The sequence below is a fragment of the Chenopodium album genome, chromosome 9, assembly GCF_948465745.1.
Source record: "Chenopodium album chromosome 9, dcCheAlbu1.1, whole genome shotgun sequence".
NCBI lineage: Eukaryota > Viridiplantae > Streptophyta > Magnoliopsida > Caryophyllales > Amaranthaceae > Chenopodium > Chenopodium album.
In genome coordinates this window covers 58,988,111-59,008,896 of record NC_137842.1, presented here as the reverse complement: position 1 = coordinate 59,008,896, position 20,786 = coordinate 58,988,111, and the positions used below count along the sequence as shown (strand labels likewise).

General features: G+C 35.4%; 3 protein-coding genes across 3 annotated transcripts; 1 reads left to right on the top strand and 2 right to left on the bottom strand.

Moving 5' to 3' along the window:
- The first annotated feature begins 527 nt into the window (after positions 1 to 527).
- Positions 528 to 2,741, top strand: LOC145559975 (acyl-acyl carrier protein thioesterase TE3, chloroplastic-like). Its single transcript, XM_081621237.1, has 4 exons — positions 528 to 624; positions 1,322 to 1,434; positions 1,961 to 2,056; positions 2,511 to 2,741. The coding sequence occupies exons 1-4, from the start codon at positions 528 to 530 to the stop codon at positions 2,706 to 2,708; spliced, it is 504 nt and encodes a 167-aa protein (XP_081477363.1). The 3' UTR covers positions 2,709 to 2,741.
- Positions 2,742 to 6,194: 3,453 nt separating this feature from the next.
- Positions 6,195 to 11,558, bottom strand: LOC145557808 (uncharacterized). The gene is made up of 5 exons (XM_081618988.1): positions 11,273 to 11,558; positions 9,646 to 9,813; positions 9,481 to 9,549; positions 6,865 to 8,312; positions 6,195 to 6,797 (listed from the first exon to the last, which is right to left on the bottom strand). The coding sequence occupies exons 1-5, from the start codon at positions 11,556 to 11,558 to the stop codon at positions 6,195 to 6,197; spliced, it is 2,574 nt and encodes an 857-aa protein (XP_081475114.1).
- A 7,150-nt stretch (positions 11,559 to 18,708) lies between these two features.
- Positions 18,709 to 19,302, bottom strand: LOC145557807 (uncharacterized). The gene has a single exon (XM_081618987.1). The coding sequence runs from the start codon at positions 19,300 to 19,302 to the stop codon at positions 18,709 to 18,711; it is 594 nt and encodes a 197-aa protein (XP_081475113.1).
- Between the last annotated feature and the right edge of the window lie 1,484 nt (positions 19,303 to 20,786).

Below are 20,786 nucleotides of genomic sequence, written 5' to 3'. Positions count from 1 at the left end.
ATATTCTTAATTATAGCTCGGTACTATATAATGTACAAGCTATTGCAAACATTTCTTCATCTTCAACTTTTCTTTCACTCTACATATCTTAACTGACTACACAAAATAATACTTATATAAAAATGCCTATACTACAAGCCCTTTCTAGCTTCACAATCTTACCAACTCATGTAATGTCACATGCAAAACCAATTTCTTCTAAAAATCACCCAATCTCCCTATCACAGTCGTCCAATTTTAGCCTCCGATGCTGCCCACCACATCGTTCCTCACTTAGTCCTCAACAATGTTTACCAAATCAGTAATTATTCCTCATCTTTTAGTATATTACTTATATTTGTTCACTACAATCATGATTTAAGTGTTTTCTTTATTCTTGTATATATTCGTAAAATACTTCGTATGTAATAGGAGATCAATTGGTGAAAGTCATATTTTATACAGAGTAATATTAGTTATTTCACGTTTTTGGACACTCTTAATAACATTCTACTAATTCAATATTGTATTGTATTCGTATCGCCAGGATGAGTGGGTTCGTAGAGATTGAACTCAAAGTACGGGACTATGAATTGGATCAATATGGTGTTGTTAATAATGCGGCCTATTCTAGTTATTGTCAACTTGATAAGTACTAAGTAACAAAACATGCATCTACTCTAGTTATATGGTCTTGTAACAAAACAGTTAAGTGATGACGTGATGCATTATTAAAATGTTGGTAAGAGAGTATACCAAAATTTCAATAATATAATTGGATTATAATTGATATATAGAAGTACAAATATCATTGGCATACTTGTGTATAAGTATGAATTTTACATTTAGTTTTGTATGTACATCATTTTGTTTTACAAAATACAACATTTGGTTTTTAAATTAAAATACATCATTTGGTTTCATAGGTATTACATCTATCCTTAAATGTTCGTTCAACCTAAAATTTTTATTTGCCCTTTTTTATTTTTTAAAATTTTTGATTTTAAAAAATACTATTCCTAATTAATTTCCAAAATTCAGCTTTTATTATTAATGAAATATAAAAATGATTCATAAATTAATATGAAAAAAAATTAATAAGAAAAAGAACATTAATAATTAATTTTGACAAAAAAAATAAATAAACAATCAGCCTATAAAAATTGATATAATGGTAGTCATTTTGAGGATAGCTACTGTAGAATTTTCATTTGATATTCAGCAAAAATGCAAATACCGCATTATATACATTTTTTTTTTTGTACATTATTGATATATACTGAGTATTGATTTTAATTTTTTTGAAACATTCACAGATTCACTGTTATGTTATATATATATATAGCGCATCATGAGGTTTTAGAAAGACTTGGTCTGGCTGGTAATACAGTTGAAAGCAGTGTTGGTACAATAGCACTGTCAAAACTTTCTCTCAATTTCCTGGCACCTCTCAAGGTAGGTAGCGATCGATGAGTGCGTATATATCTTTTTCTTTATTATTACCAATTGATTTTAATATGAAACTTTATTTAAGCTAATAAGGTTGTGTTTTATTCACCTGATTTTCACTTATCTAAACTTAACTGAATTTGTTAGACATTATTAAAACTTACCTTTGTTGTAATTTGTATTTAGATAACACCCGTTATTGTTAAGATATATATGTAAATATATTCCTGTTATGTTAAGTAAATATTCATGTATAGCTTTTCCTAATTTGTAGCCTTAGGTTATGCCTTGTATTCGGTTATATATTGTACACTGTCAATGAGAATCCCTTTGAGGAAAATATTCCATAAACTCTTTCAAAGGGATCAAACCAATCGGCCACTCTATTACATTCACAAATCACAATAGATATGCACCACACAATAGAAATGTCTTAATGCTTGTGCTTGGCCTAATGAAAATTTATGGATGAACAAAGTAACTAATTTAGGCATTTATATATATACATATATTTTTATATTGTGTAATCTAGGGTGGAGGCAAGTTTGTTCTGAAGGTAAAGCTAGCGAAATACTCGGCTGCTCGAGTATTCTTTGAACATTTTATCTACAAGTTGCCGAATCATGAGGTTTGATACTCATCTTTTTAAAAAAAAAATAAATAAATAAAATTAGTACACTATAGTCCTATTAGTCCATGTTTCGTGAGAGGTTTTCATAGTATTCATTCTTAAAATGACTATCACTATACGACTATACTTAATTTTCATTAGCCGATTTTTCAATAATTTTTTGTTGGTCATTCTTTTTTAAAAAATCCATTTCTTTCGGAAAAATATTATGAAAAAAAAAAAAAAATGATTTTTGAAATTTCTGAAAATTAATCTCCAAAACTTTTTTGAATTTTAAAGAAGAAAAATCATTTTAATAAGTTTGAGTAACAAAAAAATTATTTAAAAACCGGCCAATAAACATTAAGTATAGTTATAATTATATTAAGACGACTACTGTAGATTTTTCTGTGTTGTATTGTTGTTCTAGCTTGCTAATTAATTAACAACTTCTACAATCTTGGTATAACAGCCGATCCTTGAAGCGAATTCAGTTGGTGTTTTACTGGACAAAAATTATCGTCCTGTTCGTTTTCCTACAGAAGTGAGATCTAAGTTAGAAGAGTTTATGATGCATCAAGAAGGCTCGACGCTTATTCATCATACTATGCCTACTGCTGCCGCGCCATTGAATGGGTTGATGACCATTGATGATTTCAAATCTATGTGACGCAACTATCCAACTACGTGGTCGTCTAGTGCATGAACAGGAGCAATATTGATCACATATGATGGACAATTTGTGTGTTCTGGAAGGGTATTCAATGTTTTATTAATTGCGTCTATATTATAATTTGAAAAATGAATCGATTATATTGTTTTATTAATAAAATAAATTAATTATATACTTGTGAATTGTGGTGGAGTAGTCCTAAAATTGATGGGCTACAAGTATTGTTGATAGGTAGCTTAGTCTTAAACAAGTGAGAGTGGTGGTTGTTGCTACTATCTAAATCACATTGATAGGCTTGTCGAATACCTCTCAAAATAAAGCTAACTAGACTATTAACTATGTAGATAAGGGTCGGATCTCAAGAGACTATGGTTTAACTAATTATAACGACACAAGCAAATACTAAGCAAGGAACCGATTCAAATAATAAGAAGTATATATACTAAACTAATTAACAAAACAACACAATTAATCTAAGTAATAGAGGGATTTGATAATAAAAACATCCGAGATCAAGCATCACCACGAATATAGCCAATGCATAGTCATTCTACCCTTAACGTATAATAATACAATCGACAACTGGAAAACTAATCCCTAGAAGATATCTAAGGTCTCTCTCGAGTTATCAATGGCTTCCTTAATCACAATCAAGCCTACTCTCGTGGAATCATGCAAATTAGAGACATTAAGCACAAAATCAGCTTCATAATTATTCATTCAACTACTCTCGTGATGAACTTGAAGCCCTTAATTGATTTATTCAAATTAAATTTGTTAAAACCCAACCCTCATTGCAATAAAATCAATGGATTAATATAAAAATATTAATTATCTCTAATCTACTATTGCCATAAGCACAATTAATTAAGCATGTCAATTACAATTATCATTAGAGAATATAGAGAAATAATTCATGAATCAAATCATATTCGGGTTCTGTTAGATCTTAGGATAAGGAAACTACTTACTCATGATAATAAAAAGAATAACAAGAATTAAAGAAAACATACTTAATAAATAAAGAAATCAATACGAGTAAGAAAGTACTGAATCTTAATTTGTAATGGAAATAAATTCTAGAGAGAAAACTAGGTCTAAGAGTTCATAAAATTAAACGAATTTAAGGAACTAAAGAAGTATTTATGCTAAAATAGAAAAAATCAACAAAAAAATAGAATTAGTCTACACCGCCTAAAATGCACATCCAGGCATGGACATGTCAAAATAAGGCACAGACATGCCAGATCGCAAGCGTCTAGATCTACTCTACTGGGGCACTGATGTGCCTATATATTAGCTCCATGACATCCTTCACAATAGCACAGACGTGTCTTCTCAAAGGCACGAACGTGCATCTTCGCATTCGCTTACACACAGAAGTGCTTCTCATATATAGGGCATAGACATGTCTCTTCAAAATGTGAGGCAACTTTTATAATCTTATTCATCAATGAGGAAATTGGCACAGATGTGCCTGCACAACATCGCGTTTCACTCGCATCAACTCGTCCATGCCCACATATGGCATGGACACCCTACTCGGGCACAGACATGCCTCCATTGAGCACGAATGTGCCTGTACATTTTTCTTCTTTTCATGGCTTCTTGACTTCCATTATTGATTAAGCACATCCCTGCATGCCTTATCCAACATGGACGTGCTTGACTTAAAGATTGCTCCAAATGATCTTACTTCAATCATTGATCTTCACGAGCCTCGGTGTTGATACACAACATAATGAAATATCCAAATTAGTCCCGTTAATTATGAAATACATCAAAAAGTTGAAGCTATCCATAAATGCACAAATCATCGCAACTAAACCAAATCCAGCCAAATAGACCAAAGTCAACTAAACTAGACTAAAAAACTAACTAAAATGACTATAAAAATACGCATAATGCACGATATATTAAATTCTCCCAAGTTAGAATATTGTTTGTCTTCAAGCATTTGATCATGAAACACAATGGGAGACAAGCTAAGATAGCCTCTCAATCTAGAATACATGTGCTACCAATCAAAACCAAATGAAAATATGAAATGCAAACCATTTATTGTAAAACCACCAATATTTCAAGCACTCGGAATTGACTACTAATCTTACTGAGTTACTGCACATCTCCCCTAACCAACTCCGTTGTATAATCGTATATGAATAGCATCTCTCTTTAGTTGTCCAAATTGAATTAGAAAAGCCACTCATGTGTTTACAAAGGTTATAACAAATAATCACTCATCCTAACCATAAATACCTATCAACTTCACACAATCATTTTCCTTAGGTTTGCTAACATACTTTCTCCACTTGTTGGATGATGATGCAAACATAGAGGTCATGAACTTCCAAATAAGGGTAAGCTTGGTTAAACAAGATGAGAAGATGTTATTTGGGAATGTGGTGCTAAAAGATAAGAAATATCCTAATCTCACTACATATATAAACAAATAACGGGTTAAAAATACCTTATATCCTCCAACAACATACAAACAAAGCCATTATTCACATAATTCAACTCTTTTTGTTCAAGAAAAACACAATTTCATGACAAATATTGCCTTTCTTTTTTCATCACTTTTCTTACTCAAATTTCATGATTTTTCAATTTTTTTTGAGGGGGACTTTTTGTGAAGAACTACCTTTTACAAGTCAATTTTTGTGAAATACTACCTTATAAGAAAATGTTGTAAGAAACTATCTTTTAAACAATAGATGTTGTAAGAAACTACCTTATAAAACAATTAATGTTGTAAAAAGCTACCTCTTGGATCTTGCCAAATTATTGCATTAAATAATTGTTGAAGCTTAGAGTTTTGATAATGATGAACACTAAATAGCAAACTTCAACTAATGAGCCTTTTGTTAGTGTCGAAATTAGAACAGGTGAAGATTGACTTAGGAAGTGGAAGATTAGCCTGCCTATGAAGACTCAAGGAGACTCCAAGTAAAGTTAAAGTAATAGAAGTATCTGAATTCCCTAACAAGAACATGAAGACAACAAATTCCATGTGCATTTTCTATATAAATGGGGGTGTTTAATGGCTGGTGCAGCCAGTGCATCTAAGAATTTTCCAACTATTTGACACCACTCTGACTTTTTTATGGTCCATTTTTGAAAAGTTTGATCCCTATAATGATCACTACTCACTAGCCCATACTAGAAACCAAATGTAATCTTAAAGAGCTACCTTACGATTTCTTAAGCTATATTATGCTACTAGTGTGGCTGTGGCAGATTTATTTATTTATTTTTTTTTATAATTTTTTTTAATTTTTTTTTTTTTTTTTTTGGTTTTGGAATTGTTACTTGTAAGTTATCCCCTGCCCCAAAATACAGTCTTCAAACAAACATTATTAGGTTAGATAATTTTTTATAGAATGAAAATGGTGGGATTACTAGGCAATAAAGATTTTGTACTCGCGATTATATAATTGCTTGTTACTGGTATACAATTACAAGAAATAGATAAACGAAGAATTAATACAAAAGACGCCATGAGATTGGTAACCACCAAAGAACATACCAATCGACAAAATCAAAACAAACTTGACGCCACTGAGGGTTGATATAGAGGATTAAAACCGTTGCTAAAAAAATAGTTGCACACGACATTCCAAAGCTCCATAAGAAGTCTACCACAAAAGTTCTGTCGTGATCTCCATCTCCTCCATCTTTGATAAGATCAGTAGTACTAGGCAACTGCGTTTGATTGTGCAAGTCACTTCCCGGGAACCCAAATAATCCGGGATTACCAAGATAGTTTCTCTCATCAAAGCTACCAAACTGTCCAGTCACGGGTACTTTTCCACTCAAATTATTGTACGACACATTGAAGATCTCCAATGCGTTGAGCTCAACAAGTTGAGAAGGAATCCCACCACTCAAATTATTGAAGGAAAGGTCTAAGCTTTCGACTTGCTGCAGGTTGGAAAAATGACAGGGGATGGAACCCGATAAGATGTTGTGTGACAGATTCAAGGAATGGATGTGTTGTAATTCACCAAGTTGTGGTGGTATGTCACCACTCAGCTCGTTGCTAGATAAATCCAAACCCGACATAAGAAAGGTATTGGTTCTTTGCTAGAAACTCTACTTCTTCAAGTACATTATACCTTTCAAGATAGTAACCATCATTACCATGATATACATAATAAGCATATTCAAAATCCATTAATGTCTTCATCCCAAAAGATATATTGTTGAAGCATTTGGGTATTTCTCCATAGAGGTTGTTACGCGACAGATCTAATATGTTTATAGACCTCAACTTGCAAAATTGTTTGGGGATTGTACCGTGTAGATTATTTCCACCCAACAATAGCACTATAAGGCTCGAACGCTTATCAATCCACAATGGAATAATACCCGAAATGTGATTGTCCCTCAAATCAAGTGTTTGTAACCTCGAGCAATTTGATAGAGAATCCGGTATCTCTCCTATGAGATTGTTGTTGTGCAATTGCATGTAGAAGAATTGACAATAGTTGGAGCATGAAGGTATAGTTCCACTGAAGTTATTACGCGAGAGGTCCAAATAATGATGACCTACTGCGCATATTTCCTTTGGAATTTGGCCATTCAATTTATTTTGTGACACAGACAAAGTATCCAAATAAAAGAAGTTGCCTATCCACCAAGGAAGTTGGCCAGTTACATTATTATTGGAAATATCCAAGTGAAATAATCTAAAGCTTTTTCGAAGGGCTTCGTTGATTGTCCCCCCAAAACGATTGTTGTTTAGCTTCATCCATCTCAACCTTGGAAGGTTCATATCCTCGGGTATTATATCCCCTTCTAAATTGTTGTTAGATAACACGAGTTTATCCAAGGACTTACAATCACTAATCAATTTTCTTGGCAATTCCCCGGAGAAGTTATTATTTGACAAATCAATATAGCCTAAATCTTTAATTTGACCTATTGAGTTTGGAATAAGTCCTTCAAAATGATTCCATGACATGTTTAAATGTGTGAGTCGAGGAAACACCAAACCAAAATTTTTAGGTAACTTACCATGGAAATTGTTTTTTGAAACATCCAAATTTTCTAATGATAGATTAGTAAAATGAGGAAATTGAAGGCTCCCTGAAAGAGAGCTGTTTAACAAGTACAAAAGCTTAAGCTTAGAATTTTTAATAAAAAGCCAAGTAGGGAAAACTCCAAATAAGTTATTACTAGAGAGGTCAAGGTTTGTCAAATTGGTTTGGTGTGACAAAAATTCACAAAAAGTTTCAAATGATTTGTTCATATTGCAATTTCTCAAGACAAAAGTTTGCAACTGAAATGTGGGTCGAATTGATGAGGGTCCTATTCGGACCCGTAAATTATTTCCTGAAAGCCGTAAAACATTTAGTTTTGAAAGATTTGCCAAATAACTTAAAGAAAGTTTTCCTTCAAAATAGTTATGAGAAAGGTCCAAGTACTCTAGGTCTTCAAAACTTTTGAGCATTTTTGGGAATTTTCCACTAAATTGATTATGTGAAAGATCAAGAATTCGTAAAGTAGACAAATTTTGGAGACAAGAGAGCCGCAAATCTCCGGAAAAGAGATTGTAACTAAGATCCAACTTCAAAAGACTCTTCAGTTCACAAAAACCTGTATAGGAAGTTGAGTGGTTAGAGTAGTCAATCACCATAGCAGTAACATGTAGATTTTTGCTACCGATGAGTGTTTCCTCGTTTTTTTAGATGCATAACTTTCCTAAATCTATACGTCAGTCAAACTATGTACTTACTTTGTTCCTTTTAACTTGACATGTTTCTTTTATCACGTTTGTCAATGCAAAACTTTAATGATAAATAACTTTAATTCTCCATATATAAAAATTACTCCGTATTAAAAGCATACTTCTTATATTATGATAGTATTTATTGAGACGAATTCAAAAAATTCCATATGAATATATTTTTTCTTACATATTATTCATTAAGTATGGTCAAAGAAGGGATAGTGAATAATATAAAAGTCAAAATGGGTCAATTAAAATAAAATCAAGGAAGGATTAAAATTTAGGATACTATAAGAAGTATAATATAATGGTAGTGATCCCATATAATATAGTAATAGCTAGTGTTGGGTCTTGTTTAATTAATTAATTTTTGTAGTAATATAGTAATAGCTAGTGATCCCATATAATATAGTAATAGGGAAGTGAAGTGTCAAGTGAGAAAGAAAGAAAAGGGAGGGAAAAGAGGAGGGAAGGTTATTTGTGGGGTCCAAATGACGTTATAAGATGGTTGAGAGTTAATTAAGTGAGAATTTTTGGTGTTTAAGAAAAGAATAGACAAAAAAAAAAAAAAATAATAATAATAGTAGGTGATAATTGCTAAAATGAAAAAAATTAGTAGGTGGTAATTGTCAAATTTCCAATTAAAAATTATAATTTCTTGTTGCCTTGTTCCTATTGCCTCATCCATAGATGAAGAATTGAAGATTTATTACCCATCATTTTTTGTTGGTATAGTATATGAACATATTAAACAACAATTTAAAATGATAATGAACTACAATTCTACTTTATTATAGAGGATGCCCCGATTTATCCTGGTGAGATGTTTCTCACATGACATTTTTGTAAATAAATCAACAACTCTATTCAACTGTGGAGCCCACAATAATAAAAAAGTTGTTGATTTATTTACGAAAATGCCTCTATGAGAAACAAAACGGGGAATTTCCCTATATTATATGGACCTGAGTATTTGTTAATATGTATTATTGAGATGATAGAAACCTAAGCTACTGATCTGATGAGGTAAGTTACCTTGGATGTTACCGGAGATATAATTATAACTCAAGTTTAGTACTTGTAGCTCTCTCAAATTTGCCAATTCTAAAAAGGAAAAAAAAAAAAAAATTAAAAAGATGATTGACCAAAAAGATGTGACATGGAAAAAGAATTAGCACTTCAATTAAAACATGGATGTACCTTGGTATAATAATGGGAAGCTTGATTCATTAAAAATTGCATCCGAGAGGCTCAAAGTCCTAAGTGACGTAAGATCACCTACAGTAGAGATGAAGCCAGTCCCAAAAATATAGTTGTAATCCAACTTTAAAACTTGTAGATTCTTCAAGGTTGAGATCTCTGTTGAGCCTAAAGAACATGACACAATAATAGTTACTACGTTACTAAACGTAAATAATATTCTAGATCAGTTTCATATTAGAGCATCTCCAATAGCAAGCTACAATGCTTTGTAGCTTGCTTTTCCACATCAATTTCTAAGCTACAATATTTTTTAAGCAACAAATTGTTCCAACGGTAAGCCACAATATATTGTAGTTTACAAAAAATAAAATTTTAATAAATAAATAGATAATTATACACATGTTACAATATGAGTGAACTTTATTTGTCACTTTTTTAATCAAGCATGTAGCTTGGTTGGGCTACAGTTGCTTGCATGTTACTCAATATTTTGTTCTCCAATGGTAAGCATGTAGCTAGAAACTTTTTTTAAATTGCAAGCAAGTCTTTATAATTAAACCATTGGAGATGCTCTTATGTGCCACATTTACCTAAAAACAAATGTTATAAATTATGTGCAACTAATGTTACGTTTTATTTTCCTTTTAAGTTGGCACTTTTCTCTATCTCTTTTCTTATCGCATGCATGCTTCTCTATCTTTTTCCTCTATATTTAACGCTCATAAATAAATTTTACCTAAAAATCATATCAACACCTTTGTTATACATTATATAAAACGGAGACCATATTAGTAATATAATACGTATTAGATTTAAACATATTAATCCTTAAGAAATCCTTCAAGCAGATTGAAAAATTCTAACCATGTAATCAAAACTTCTACCATTAGATTTTGTAAACCCAATAAAAGTCACCTGCTGATAAACTATGTCCAATCACTCTCTCTTCCAGTTTTATAGATAAAATTTACTACCTTTGTTTATGAAACTTCAACTCAGTTACTATTCATGTAGATAAAATAAAATAACTTTGATCACATTTTAAGAGCTATACAAATAAATTAGCATATGAGATCATATTAGATTCCCCTTATTATAAATAATTCAAATATCAACTTTTATAAATTTCACTTATACACAACCAGAGTTCTTTAGGGTCAAAAATGTTCATTGGAGACTGTGTAATTGCAAAGTGAATCGAACTTTCAAGAACGAAAAGAGTATATATAAGGGGAAACTTAAAGTGATAAAAGAGGAGATTTTTTAAAATTATTATAAGGAATTTCTACACGAAAATAAATTTAATTCAAAAACAATTTAAAAATAAATAAAAAGAAATAAAGCACACAGTCAAGGGTTGTAAAAAGAACATTTTACATATTGAACTACTTAATATTTAAAACTATATTTTTATTTGGGTATCACTTATTAAACGGTTATAAGACAAAGGCAAACTATCTAGTCATATAAAACGCCTATCCAAGTTAACTGTTTTGTATCTTGCGTTTCTTATTCTAGTTTTTGTAGCAGTGTACAGAGTAATTACATACACTCAAATCATATTATGATAGCAAGAACTAGATAAAAATAGAATAAGAGTTAATTATGAGGTGACGAAATATACCATTATCATCTACCAAGCCATTGATGTCATTAGTTGACAAGTCGAGAGATACAAGATGGCTAAAAGGACGGAATAGCGTTACATTGAACAGCCATGGCTTCCTCATCGCTAAATCATCGTATCTCATCACTTTCCCGTTTAAGACAAGCTCAATTACACGTCCAGTGAACGCACTGCAACGAACTTCAGACCATTTGCAACAATCATCTTGCTCTCCACTGCTCTCGAAGCTCCATGATTCTACATAGTCACTGCTATTATATTCAGGGACTAAATACGACAGCATGTAGGATTTGATTTTGAGTAAACGAGGCGTTCTTCTTCTAAACAACATTTAACAACACTAGAATGAAGCACGACAACCAGCAACAACAATACCCATTGCAAGTATGTTGTTGCTCCTTTTGCCCCGTAATAGCACATCATACTAATTACTAAAGTAATGTGATATTCTCGTAAATGCAAATTATAATATACCTCGTATCACCATATGTATTTATATACGATAATATGAAAGGTTGTACTATAAATCAATGGCGCATTGCCCATAATTTTAGTGGAAGTACTATTTCTTTTACAACTAATTTTATTTTACGAACAAGTGGAATTACTTTTTTTTTTTAATTACAAGTAATGATTGATCATTTCCTTGTGAACCAACGAACCTAGTCTGTTTATAGCTGCTTTACAAATAGTATTCATAATAATGGTTTTGAAAGTTGAGTATGTTCTTTCTCCTTTAGCCCCACAATAAATCATGAAAATTTCATTATACACTCAAGTATATAATTGAATCATAGCAAATATGTTACAAATCAAGTATTGAAAAATTGTACAAAACAATTATAATTATATGGGTCCAGGGACGCTAAAAAATTATAGCAATCGTTTGAAATATAACTTGATAATATATTAGTGATTATATAACTTATAATTCACACAATTTTCTCCAAGTAATAAATCATATTAATTTATTTTTGGTATAAAATAGTATATTTAACATTTGTAATTTATCAAATTTTAAGTTTTTTTTATGCAATTTTAATTCTTATTTTACAGCTTCTCAAAAATAATTTATTTTATGTTGGATTAAAATATTCAAAAATTATATTTGAATTGTAGATATTAGAATACTAATTGTGTTCATATTATAATGTATAAAAATGAACCGATCATATTATTTATCGTTAAAATAATATGGTATTCATATTTCAAACAACCCTGTAAAAAAAACATGACATGCGGCTCACCAATCCTTTTATTTTATTTCTTTTACAACTTTTGATTGACCATTTCCATTTCTGCGTGAGTTACGTTCACAAATTGCATTATAAAAATTGAGTTACGTTCACAAACGCAGCGTGACCCAACCCAACCCCTTTTTTTTTAAGTTGCATTATAAAAATTGTTCATCATTGATTTTAAGAGCTACGTTCACAAATGGGGTCCAACTTTTTTGGAAAATATTGTGTTTGGGGTCTAATTTTTTTTTTACTTATGTTTAGGCAAATCTCAACTAGGACATCTAAGAATTTGCTAGGTTTTGAAGGGTAATAACAATCATTTCACCAATAATATATAAAGCAATTAAGAACGATAATAAAGCATTAAATAACTAGTAAGCAAGCAATAAGTATTCAATAAGATCAAAGAGATAAGTTTAGAGATACAATACTAAGTAAGGACAAGCCTCCTTGTTCAGTAGGGACACAGATCCATGGACAAAAGTAGAGCAAACAGCTTATATTGAATTATGTGCGAGCGTACATGAGTGTTATAATGTCTAACTCTTCCTATTTATACCTAGGGATTCCTAGGGTTACATAGATATTCAGAATATATTCAAAATGTAGAAGATCTTCTTGATTTATTCCGTTCCCTGTTCTGTAGGCGTATTCTTGGCAAGTATCCTCTTGATTGATATTATTGATCTTGCTTTCCTTGTTTATTCCAATCAAGCCGCTTTGTTTATTTTGCTGAATTACTTGAACTTGGATTGGTGCCCTAAGTATACTGGGTCATATATTTATACGGGCCCAACAATTGCCCCTAATTTTTATTTTCAAGCATTGAAGGTGAAAATTACCTAAAGAAGTCGTTGAGGGATTTTCGAATTTTGGAAGTTATTTCAATGGTTAACAAAAATAAGGGATGTGGTGGCAGTTTTAAGGCAATTTCCTCAATAATCGTGAAGGGCGGTTTACTTCTCTCTTCAGTATTTATTGGGTGTGCAGGCTTACGTCTAATCACTTTACTCTTTGCCCCAATTTCGAATTTCATCAGGTATTTTCTCTCTCTTCTCTGTTCTTCTCTGTTTCTTTGCTTCTTTGCTTTTCTTGCGTTTTTGTGATGGATGGTACTGTAAGAGTATTGTTTGCTGGGGTTGACGAGGGTGTGAAGAAGCCGTCTTTGGTTGCGCAGAATGTCTTCCCTGCTAAGGATGTTTATCCTTCAACAGTGACAAAGGAGGAGGTTCAAAAGATTGCTGCAGTTGCGCGATTTCCTGATGGAGTGGTGGTGAAAATTCCATCTTCTAGGGAAAGAGCTGACTGGACTGCCCATGGTTGGGTGTGCTTTTTCGAGTATCCCTATGTGATTGGGCATACCTTCCCTTTCTCTCCCCTTGTTCGTCAATTTCTGTCTAGGGTTAGGGTTTCGCCTTGTGAGTTATTGCCCCAAACTTGGAGGGTTTTGAGAATTCTTGATTTGCTGAGTGTGAAATTGGGTATAGAACTTGATGAGAGGGATTTATGCTATCCTTATACTATTAGGACTAGTGGTAAGGGTCGGGTTGGTCTTCGTTTGAAGGATGGTGTTGGTCCTTTGGTGACTGACTTGGAGAAGGCGTTTGACAAGAAGTGGTATCACAAGTTTTTCTTTGTGAGGATTGACTCGTTGGGTGATGATTGTGATTTTTTTATTGACACTGTTGCGGCTGAAGGTATTCTATTTTCTTGTTTTTCTGTGTCTTGCTTTCCTTCTTTGTTGATTTGTGCTTATTTGCTTGATAGTTGCAGTGAGTAAGTTGAAGCAACGCTCTCAATCTCCATCTTTGGTTGACAAGTTGTACAAGTTGAGTGTGGACGAGAGATCTTTCATCAAATTGACACAGCTCGAGGCAGTTATCCAGATAGAGTCCCTGGACGATTCTGATTCTGAACAGAAGGTTGCTCCTGCTATGTCTCAAGGTTTGTTTTCTTTTTTACTATCCCTACACATTGCTGTTGTGCTGCTCTTGTTTGCAAATCTGCTTGTGGTATGTCGATTACGTTCTTTATGTTGTTGTTGGGAATATTATCGTCCCCCTGTTTGCTTTTCCTTTTGGGGTTGATCTATATGCACTGTTAGGTTTGTTGTATCGGTGTTTCTTATGCTTCTTATAAAATTTGTTATTGTTCCTTATAGACCTTGTACTTTTTGTTGTATTCCCTTTTCAATTTGTCATGCTTCTTGTAGATACTTCCCGGTCATTGAGGTCTCATGAACTGCTTAGTTCTTCCTCTATCTTGGGTCGCATTAGATCGCGGGCTTCTTCTAAGGGTTCAGAGGATGTCCCTGCTCCAGCTAATGTGAAGCCTCTAAGGAGTGCTCCTCCTCCACCCCCTCCTCGTACCAATCTTAAGAGGAAGCTTGAGATCCCTGCTGACGTTGATGCTGCTGACTTCTCTTATGACTCTTTGGCTCCCCATGAAGGTAACTTGCTCTTCCCATCCTTCAAGGAGCGCCAGTCCTCACAGACTTTCGCTGACCTTTTTCAAGAGGCTGCCGCGTAGTCTTTCCAGGTATAGTATACTCCTTAAAAAAAATCGGGAAATCAATTTGGGTGCCCCTTTGCGTCTTTAGACCTTGTTGTGATATTTTGCAGAGTTTTCAGTCGTGCCTTGGTGTATTGAGCAAGGTGTCAGAGTTCACTCAGGCTTATGATGTTATGAAGAAGGAATGTGATGCCCTTGTTGATAAGTATAAGGCTGCCACTGATTCTTTGAAGGCTGAAAGGACCAAGAACAAGCAGTGCCTTGCAGATCGGGATGGGTTGAAGGGTACTCTAAAGGAGGCTGCAAACGATTCTCTTGATGCGGCTAGTTATTATTTTGAAAAGGCGCGCTTGGAGATGATGGAGGATTACCAGCAGGGGAAGCATGGGGCATGGGACTATGATGTTGAGAAGTCTGCCTTTGAGAAAACTTTCCCTGCAGAGACTACTGCTCTTGGTACCTTGCTGCTAGCCTATGCTGATGAAGAGGTTGATTCTCCCATGAATGAGGATGTCAAGCTAAGGATGGTCATGAGGATTCCAAGTCTGTTGCTGAAGAGAAGGTCCCTGCTGATAACACTGGGGAGACACTACTAGAAAACAGCCAAATAACGATGGAAAAATTCTGTCGGAAACACCCTGGTTTCCGTCGGAAATCGTGTTTCCGTCGGAACTAGTTGTCGGAAAACATTTTGTAGGAAAATGGGCTTTTTCCGACTGAATTCAGTCCGTCGGAAAATATTTTCAGGCCCGAGAAAGTCCGTCGCAAGTTTCCGACGGACTGATTTCTGTCGGTATGTTGCGACGGAAATTCCGTCGGAAAATTATTTTAAAAAAAACAAAAAAAAAGCCTCCCACCACCCCACCACCAGCCCACATCACCAGCAACCACCCCGCACCACCAGACCCCACTGCACACCAACACCCACAGCAGCCCCTTTCCTACCTTCAAACATCACCACCAACACCCACAGCAGCCCCTTTCCCACCATCAAACACCACCATCGACACCATCGACACCACCGACACCCACACTAGCCACTAATCCACCTTCAAACACCGCCACCGACACCCACCCTAGCCCCTTCCCACCTTTAAACACCACCACTCCAAAAATAAAGCCCAAAAAACACAAAACTTAGCAAAAAAAAAAAAAAAAAAAAAACCCATAATCGAAAATCAACCCAAAAATACGAAAATTGAGACAATAAAATCGAAAAACACCACACAAATAAATCAAAACCAATAGATCTACAAATTTAGCAAGAATTTCATAAAGAAAATTAAAAAAAAATGATAATTAAACCACAAAAATTAAAGGAAATATATAATTATAAAATCATCTAATAAAATTTATAAATTAACATTACAATTTCATAAAAAATTTACTAGATCTATGCGCATGTACGTGGTCGTCGTTCTTGTTTTGGTCGCCGTTGTTGTTGTGGTCGCCGGTGTTGTTGTGGTCGTCGGTATTGTTGTAGTCTTTGTTGTTGTTGCTTGGTGTTTATGGTGTTGTTGTTGGTGGTGGTGGTAGGGGGTGAAAGAGGAGAGGAAAGGAGGAGGAAAGAGAAGCCCGGATGGAGTCACGGAGGGGATGAGGAGAGAGAAAGAGAAGAAAGGAAAGGAGGAGGGTTAAGGAGAGAGAAAGAAGAGGAAAGAGAGGAAAGGAGGAGAGAAGGGGCGGACGGAGGAGAGAGAAAGAGAAGAACGGAAAGGAGGGGGGATGAGGAGAGAGAAAGAGAGGAAAGAGAAGTGAGGGAAAAAGAAAAGGGGCGGATAGAAAGGATTAGGGTTAGGCAGTATATTTATATTTTTTTTCCTTTTTTTTAATTACATGTTCCGACGGATTTTTCCGTCGAAAATTTCCGAAGGAATATTTTTCCGTCGGAAATGACCTTTTGCGACGGAATATTCCGTTGGAACGTCCGACCGACGGATTTATTTTCCGTCAGAAATTTCCGACGGAATTTTTAAATTCGTCGGAATTATCCGACGGAAAATAAATCCGTCGGAAATATCAATTTTTCCGACGGATTTTCAGGTCCGTCGAAACCGGTCCGTCGTTATTTGATCTGATTCTTGTAGCGAAAATTAGTTTCCATGGTGCTGTGTCACCTATTAGTTGTGAACAATATTTAAGTTTCTTTGAAGAATGTTTTTTTTACTGCCCTAGTGCAGTTGTATAATTTGTTTGTTTTTGTGCTGCCTTGTTGCAGCTGGATGATTTGCTTATTTTGTTGCTAAGTATTTTTACCTCTTTTGCTATGTTGTGCCTGTATTTCTTATTGCATCACAGTTGTATTACAGTTGTAGTACAGTTGTAGTACGTACGTAACATTGCTTACATGTTTGTGTTGCTAGTGCTTTGCTGGCGCTCCTTGCAGGAATGATAGTCGTCGCCTTCTTGTGCTTTGTATGGTAGCGTAGCTTGTTTGTCCTTGCAAAACAGAATTGGGTGAGTGGTGGCCGTGGGTTTCCCTAACGGCCCTCCGATGCCAAAGTTAGTACTCGTAGTGAATATAAATTGAATTGACAAAGTTTAGGTGAAGAAGAGTACATGTCGTGCTGCCTTTGGCTATTGGAGATTTTTGTTTTTTTTTGTTTTTCTTCTTTTTTTTTTTGGGTTTTTGCTTGTTTTCCTGTGTTCTTGTTTTTTTGACTATTTTGTAAAAAGAAACGAAAATGAAATGATAACTACATACCTACGCTCTCCAGAAATGATAGAGCTTTAAGTATGATGCGTTCCAGCTTCTTTGTACCTCCTTTCCTTCTGCGCTTTTGAGTCTGTAAGCTCCATTGCCTACTACCTTGATGATTTCGTAGGGTCCTTCCCAGTTGGGTGCTAATTTTCCTGCGTTTACTTCTCTGGTATTTTCGTACACCTTTCTGAAAACCCAATCTCCTAATTTGAAGACTCTTGCCCTGACGTTCTTGTTGAAGGACCTTGCTACTTCTTGCTGGTATGCTGTCATTCTCATTTTTGCGTCTTCCCTTAGTTCTTCTACTGTGTCCAGGTTGTGCATTAGTTCTACTTGGTTCCTTTCTTCTGTCATCAACCCGTACCTTGCTGTGGGGACTTCTACTTCTGTTGGGATTATTGCCTCGCATCCGTACACCAATGAGAATGGGGTATGACCTGTGGCTCCTTTTGGAGTTGTTCTGTCTGCCCATAGTATGTTGGGTAGTTCATCTGCCCACTTCCCTTTTACTCCTTCTAGCATTTTCTTCATGTTGCCTATAAGGACCTTGTTACTTGACTCTGCCTGTCCGTTTGCTTGTGGGTATCTTGGTGTAGACATGATGAGGGAGATGTTCCACTCCTTACAGAACTTCATGGTTTTGTTGCTGATGAACTGAGACCCATTGTCTGTAATGATCTCTGCTTGCACTCCAAATCTACTTAGGATGTTTCTTTTGATAAATGAGATGACAAGTTTATCCTTGATTCCTTGTACGCTTCTGCTTCGATCCATTTTGAAAAGTAGTTTGTCATTTCTAAGAAGTACACTCTCTGCCGTGATGACGGGGGTAGTTTCAATATGTCCATTCCCCACTTCATGAATGGCTAGGGTGTCAACGTTGGATGTAACTCTTCTGATGGTTTGTGTGTCAAAGGTGCGCGTTTTTGGCATGCTAAGCATTTCTTGGCAAACTCTGCAACGTTCTTTCTCATGCTGGGTCAGTAGTATCCCATTCTGAGTGCTTTGTTAGCTAAATTCCTCCCTCCTGAATGATTTCCGCATTCACCGCTGTGTAGAGACTGTAGGACCTGTTGTGCTTCCTCTTTTTCTAAGCATCGTAAGAAGGGACCTGCTACAGACTTCTTGAAGAGTACGTTGCTGATTAGGCAATACATTGAGGCTTTTAGAGCGAGTGCTTGAGCTGCCACTTTCCCTGTTGGTACCGTTTTGTCTAAGAGGTACTCTTTTAGCGATTTTGTCCAGCTACCGTCCTCCTTCCCTGTAGAGTCTGATTGAACTTCGTAGACGTTCATAGTTGATTCTTTCTCTATGGCTGGAGAGAGTACATGTACTAGGGGGATAGCTCCAAATTCTTCTGGGTTAATATTTGACCCCAAGTTCGCCAGGGCATCTGCTTCAGTGTTCAAGTTTCTAGGTACCTGGTCTATCTTAAATTCCTTAAACTCCGTAATGAGCTTCCTTGTGACTTCTAGGTAAGCTACCATCCTGGCGTCCTTTGCTGCGTATTCCCCATTGATTTGATTTACCATGAGCAAGGAGTCTGAGATTACCTCTAGGTGTTGTATCTTCATATCTCTTGCGACAGTTAACCCTGTGATTAGTGCTTCGTATTCGGCTTCATTGTTGGTGGCCTTGAAATTGCACCTTACTGCCTGTGCTATTTTGTCTCCTTGCGGTGATGTCAGTACCACTCATAGGCCTACACCGCGTATGTTTGCTGCGCCATCTGTATGGAGTGTCCACTTCTGCGTAGCCTTTGGTTCCTGTAATGCCAATACTTATTTCTGTGCTTCTTCCTCAAAGGCTGGGTTGAAGTCTGCTACGAAGTCTGCCAAGGCTTGTGATTTGATTGCAGTTCTGGGCTCGTATTGTATATCGTACCTGCTCAGATGTAGGACCCATTTCTCCATCCTTCCTGACATTTCTTGCTTTCTCATGATGGCTTTGATGGGATAGTTGGTTCGTACTCGTATAGAATGGCTTTCAAAGTATGGGCCTAGCTTTATTGAGGCAGTAACTAAAGCTAAAATAATTTTCTCCATGGATGCGTACCTCGTTTTCGCACTGAGTAGGGTTTTGCTTACGTAGTAGATTGGAAATTGCTCTTTGTCTTCTTCTCTTGTGAGGACTGCACTGACCGTCCCTTCAGATACTACGAGGTACAATTGGAGGGGCTCCCCTTCCTTTGGTTTAGAGAGTATCAACGGGTTGGCCAAGTACTCCTTTAGCTTCTGAAATGCTTCGTCGTGCTCTTGTTCCCATTTGAATTCCTTGTTCTTCTTCAGGACTTCATAGAAGGCTCTATTCTTGTCTGGGGATTTTGAGATGAACCTGTTTAGTGGTGCAATTTTTCCTGTTAAGCTCTGTACATCCTTCTTAGACTTTGGTCGTTCCAGGTCCAGGACGACTTTGACTTGGTCTGGGCTGGCTTCTATTCCTCTTTGCGTAACCATGTACCCTAGGAACTTTCCTGACTGTACTCCGAATGTGCACTTTGTGGGATTTAGCTTCATGACGTACTGCTTCAGGATGGCGAAGGCTTCTCTAAGGTCTCTGACGTGATCATCTGCCTTCTTGGATTTAACTACCATGTCGTCAATGTAGACCTCTATTGTGTTTCCAATTTGTTCCTCAAACATCTTGTTCACCAATCTTTGATATGTCGCTCCTGCGTTTTTCAATCCAAAAGTCATTACCTTGTAGCAATAGATTCCTTGACTAGTGATGAAAGCGGTTTTCTCTTGGTCATCTTTGTGCATGAGGATTTGATTGTATCCACTGTATGCGTCCATGAAGGATAGCAGCTCGTGCCCTGCTGTTGCGTCTACCATGGCATCAATGTGAGATAAATGGAACGGATCCTTTGGACATGCCTTGTTAATATCTGTGAAGTCAATACAGATTCGCCATTTTCCGTTCTTTTTTCTGACTACTACCACGTTAGCGAGCCATTCTGAGTACTTCACCTCTCTGATCTTTCCTGTCTTCAATAGGTTTTGAATTTCCTCATTGATGATCTTGTTCCTTTCTGGCGCAAATTTCCTTCTCTTTTGCT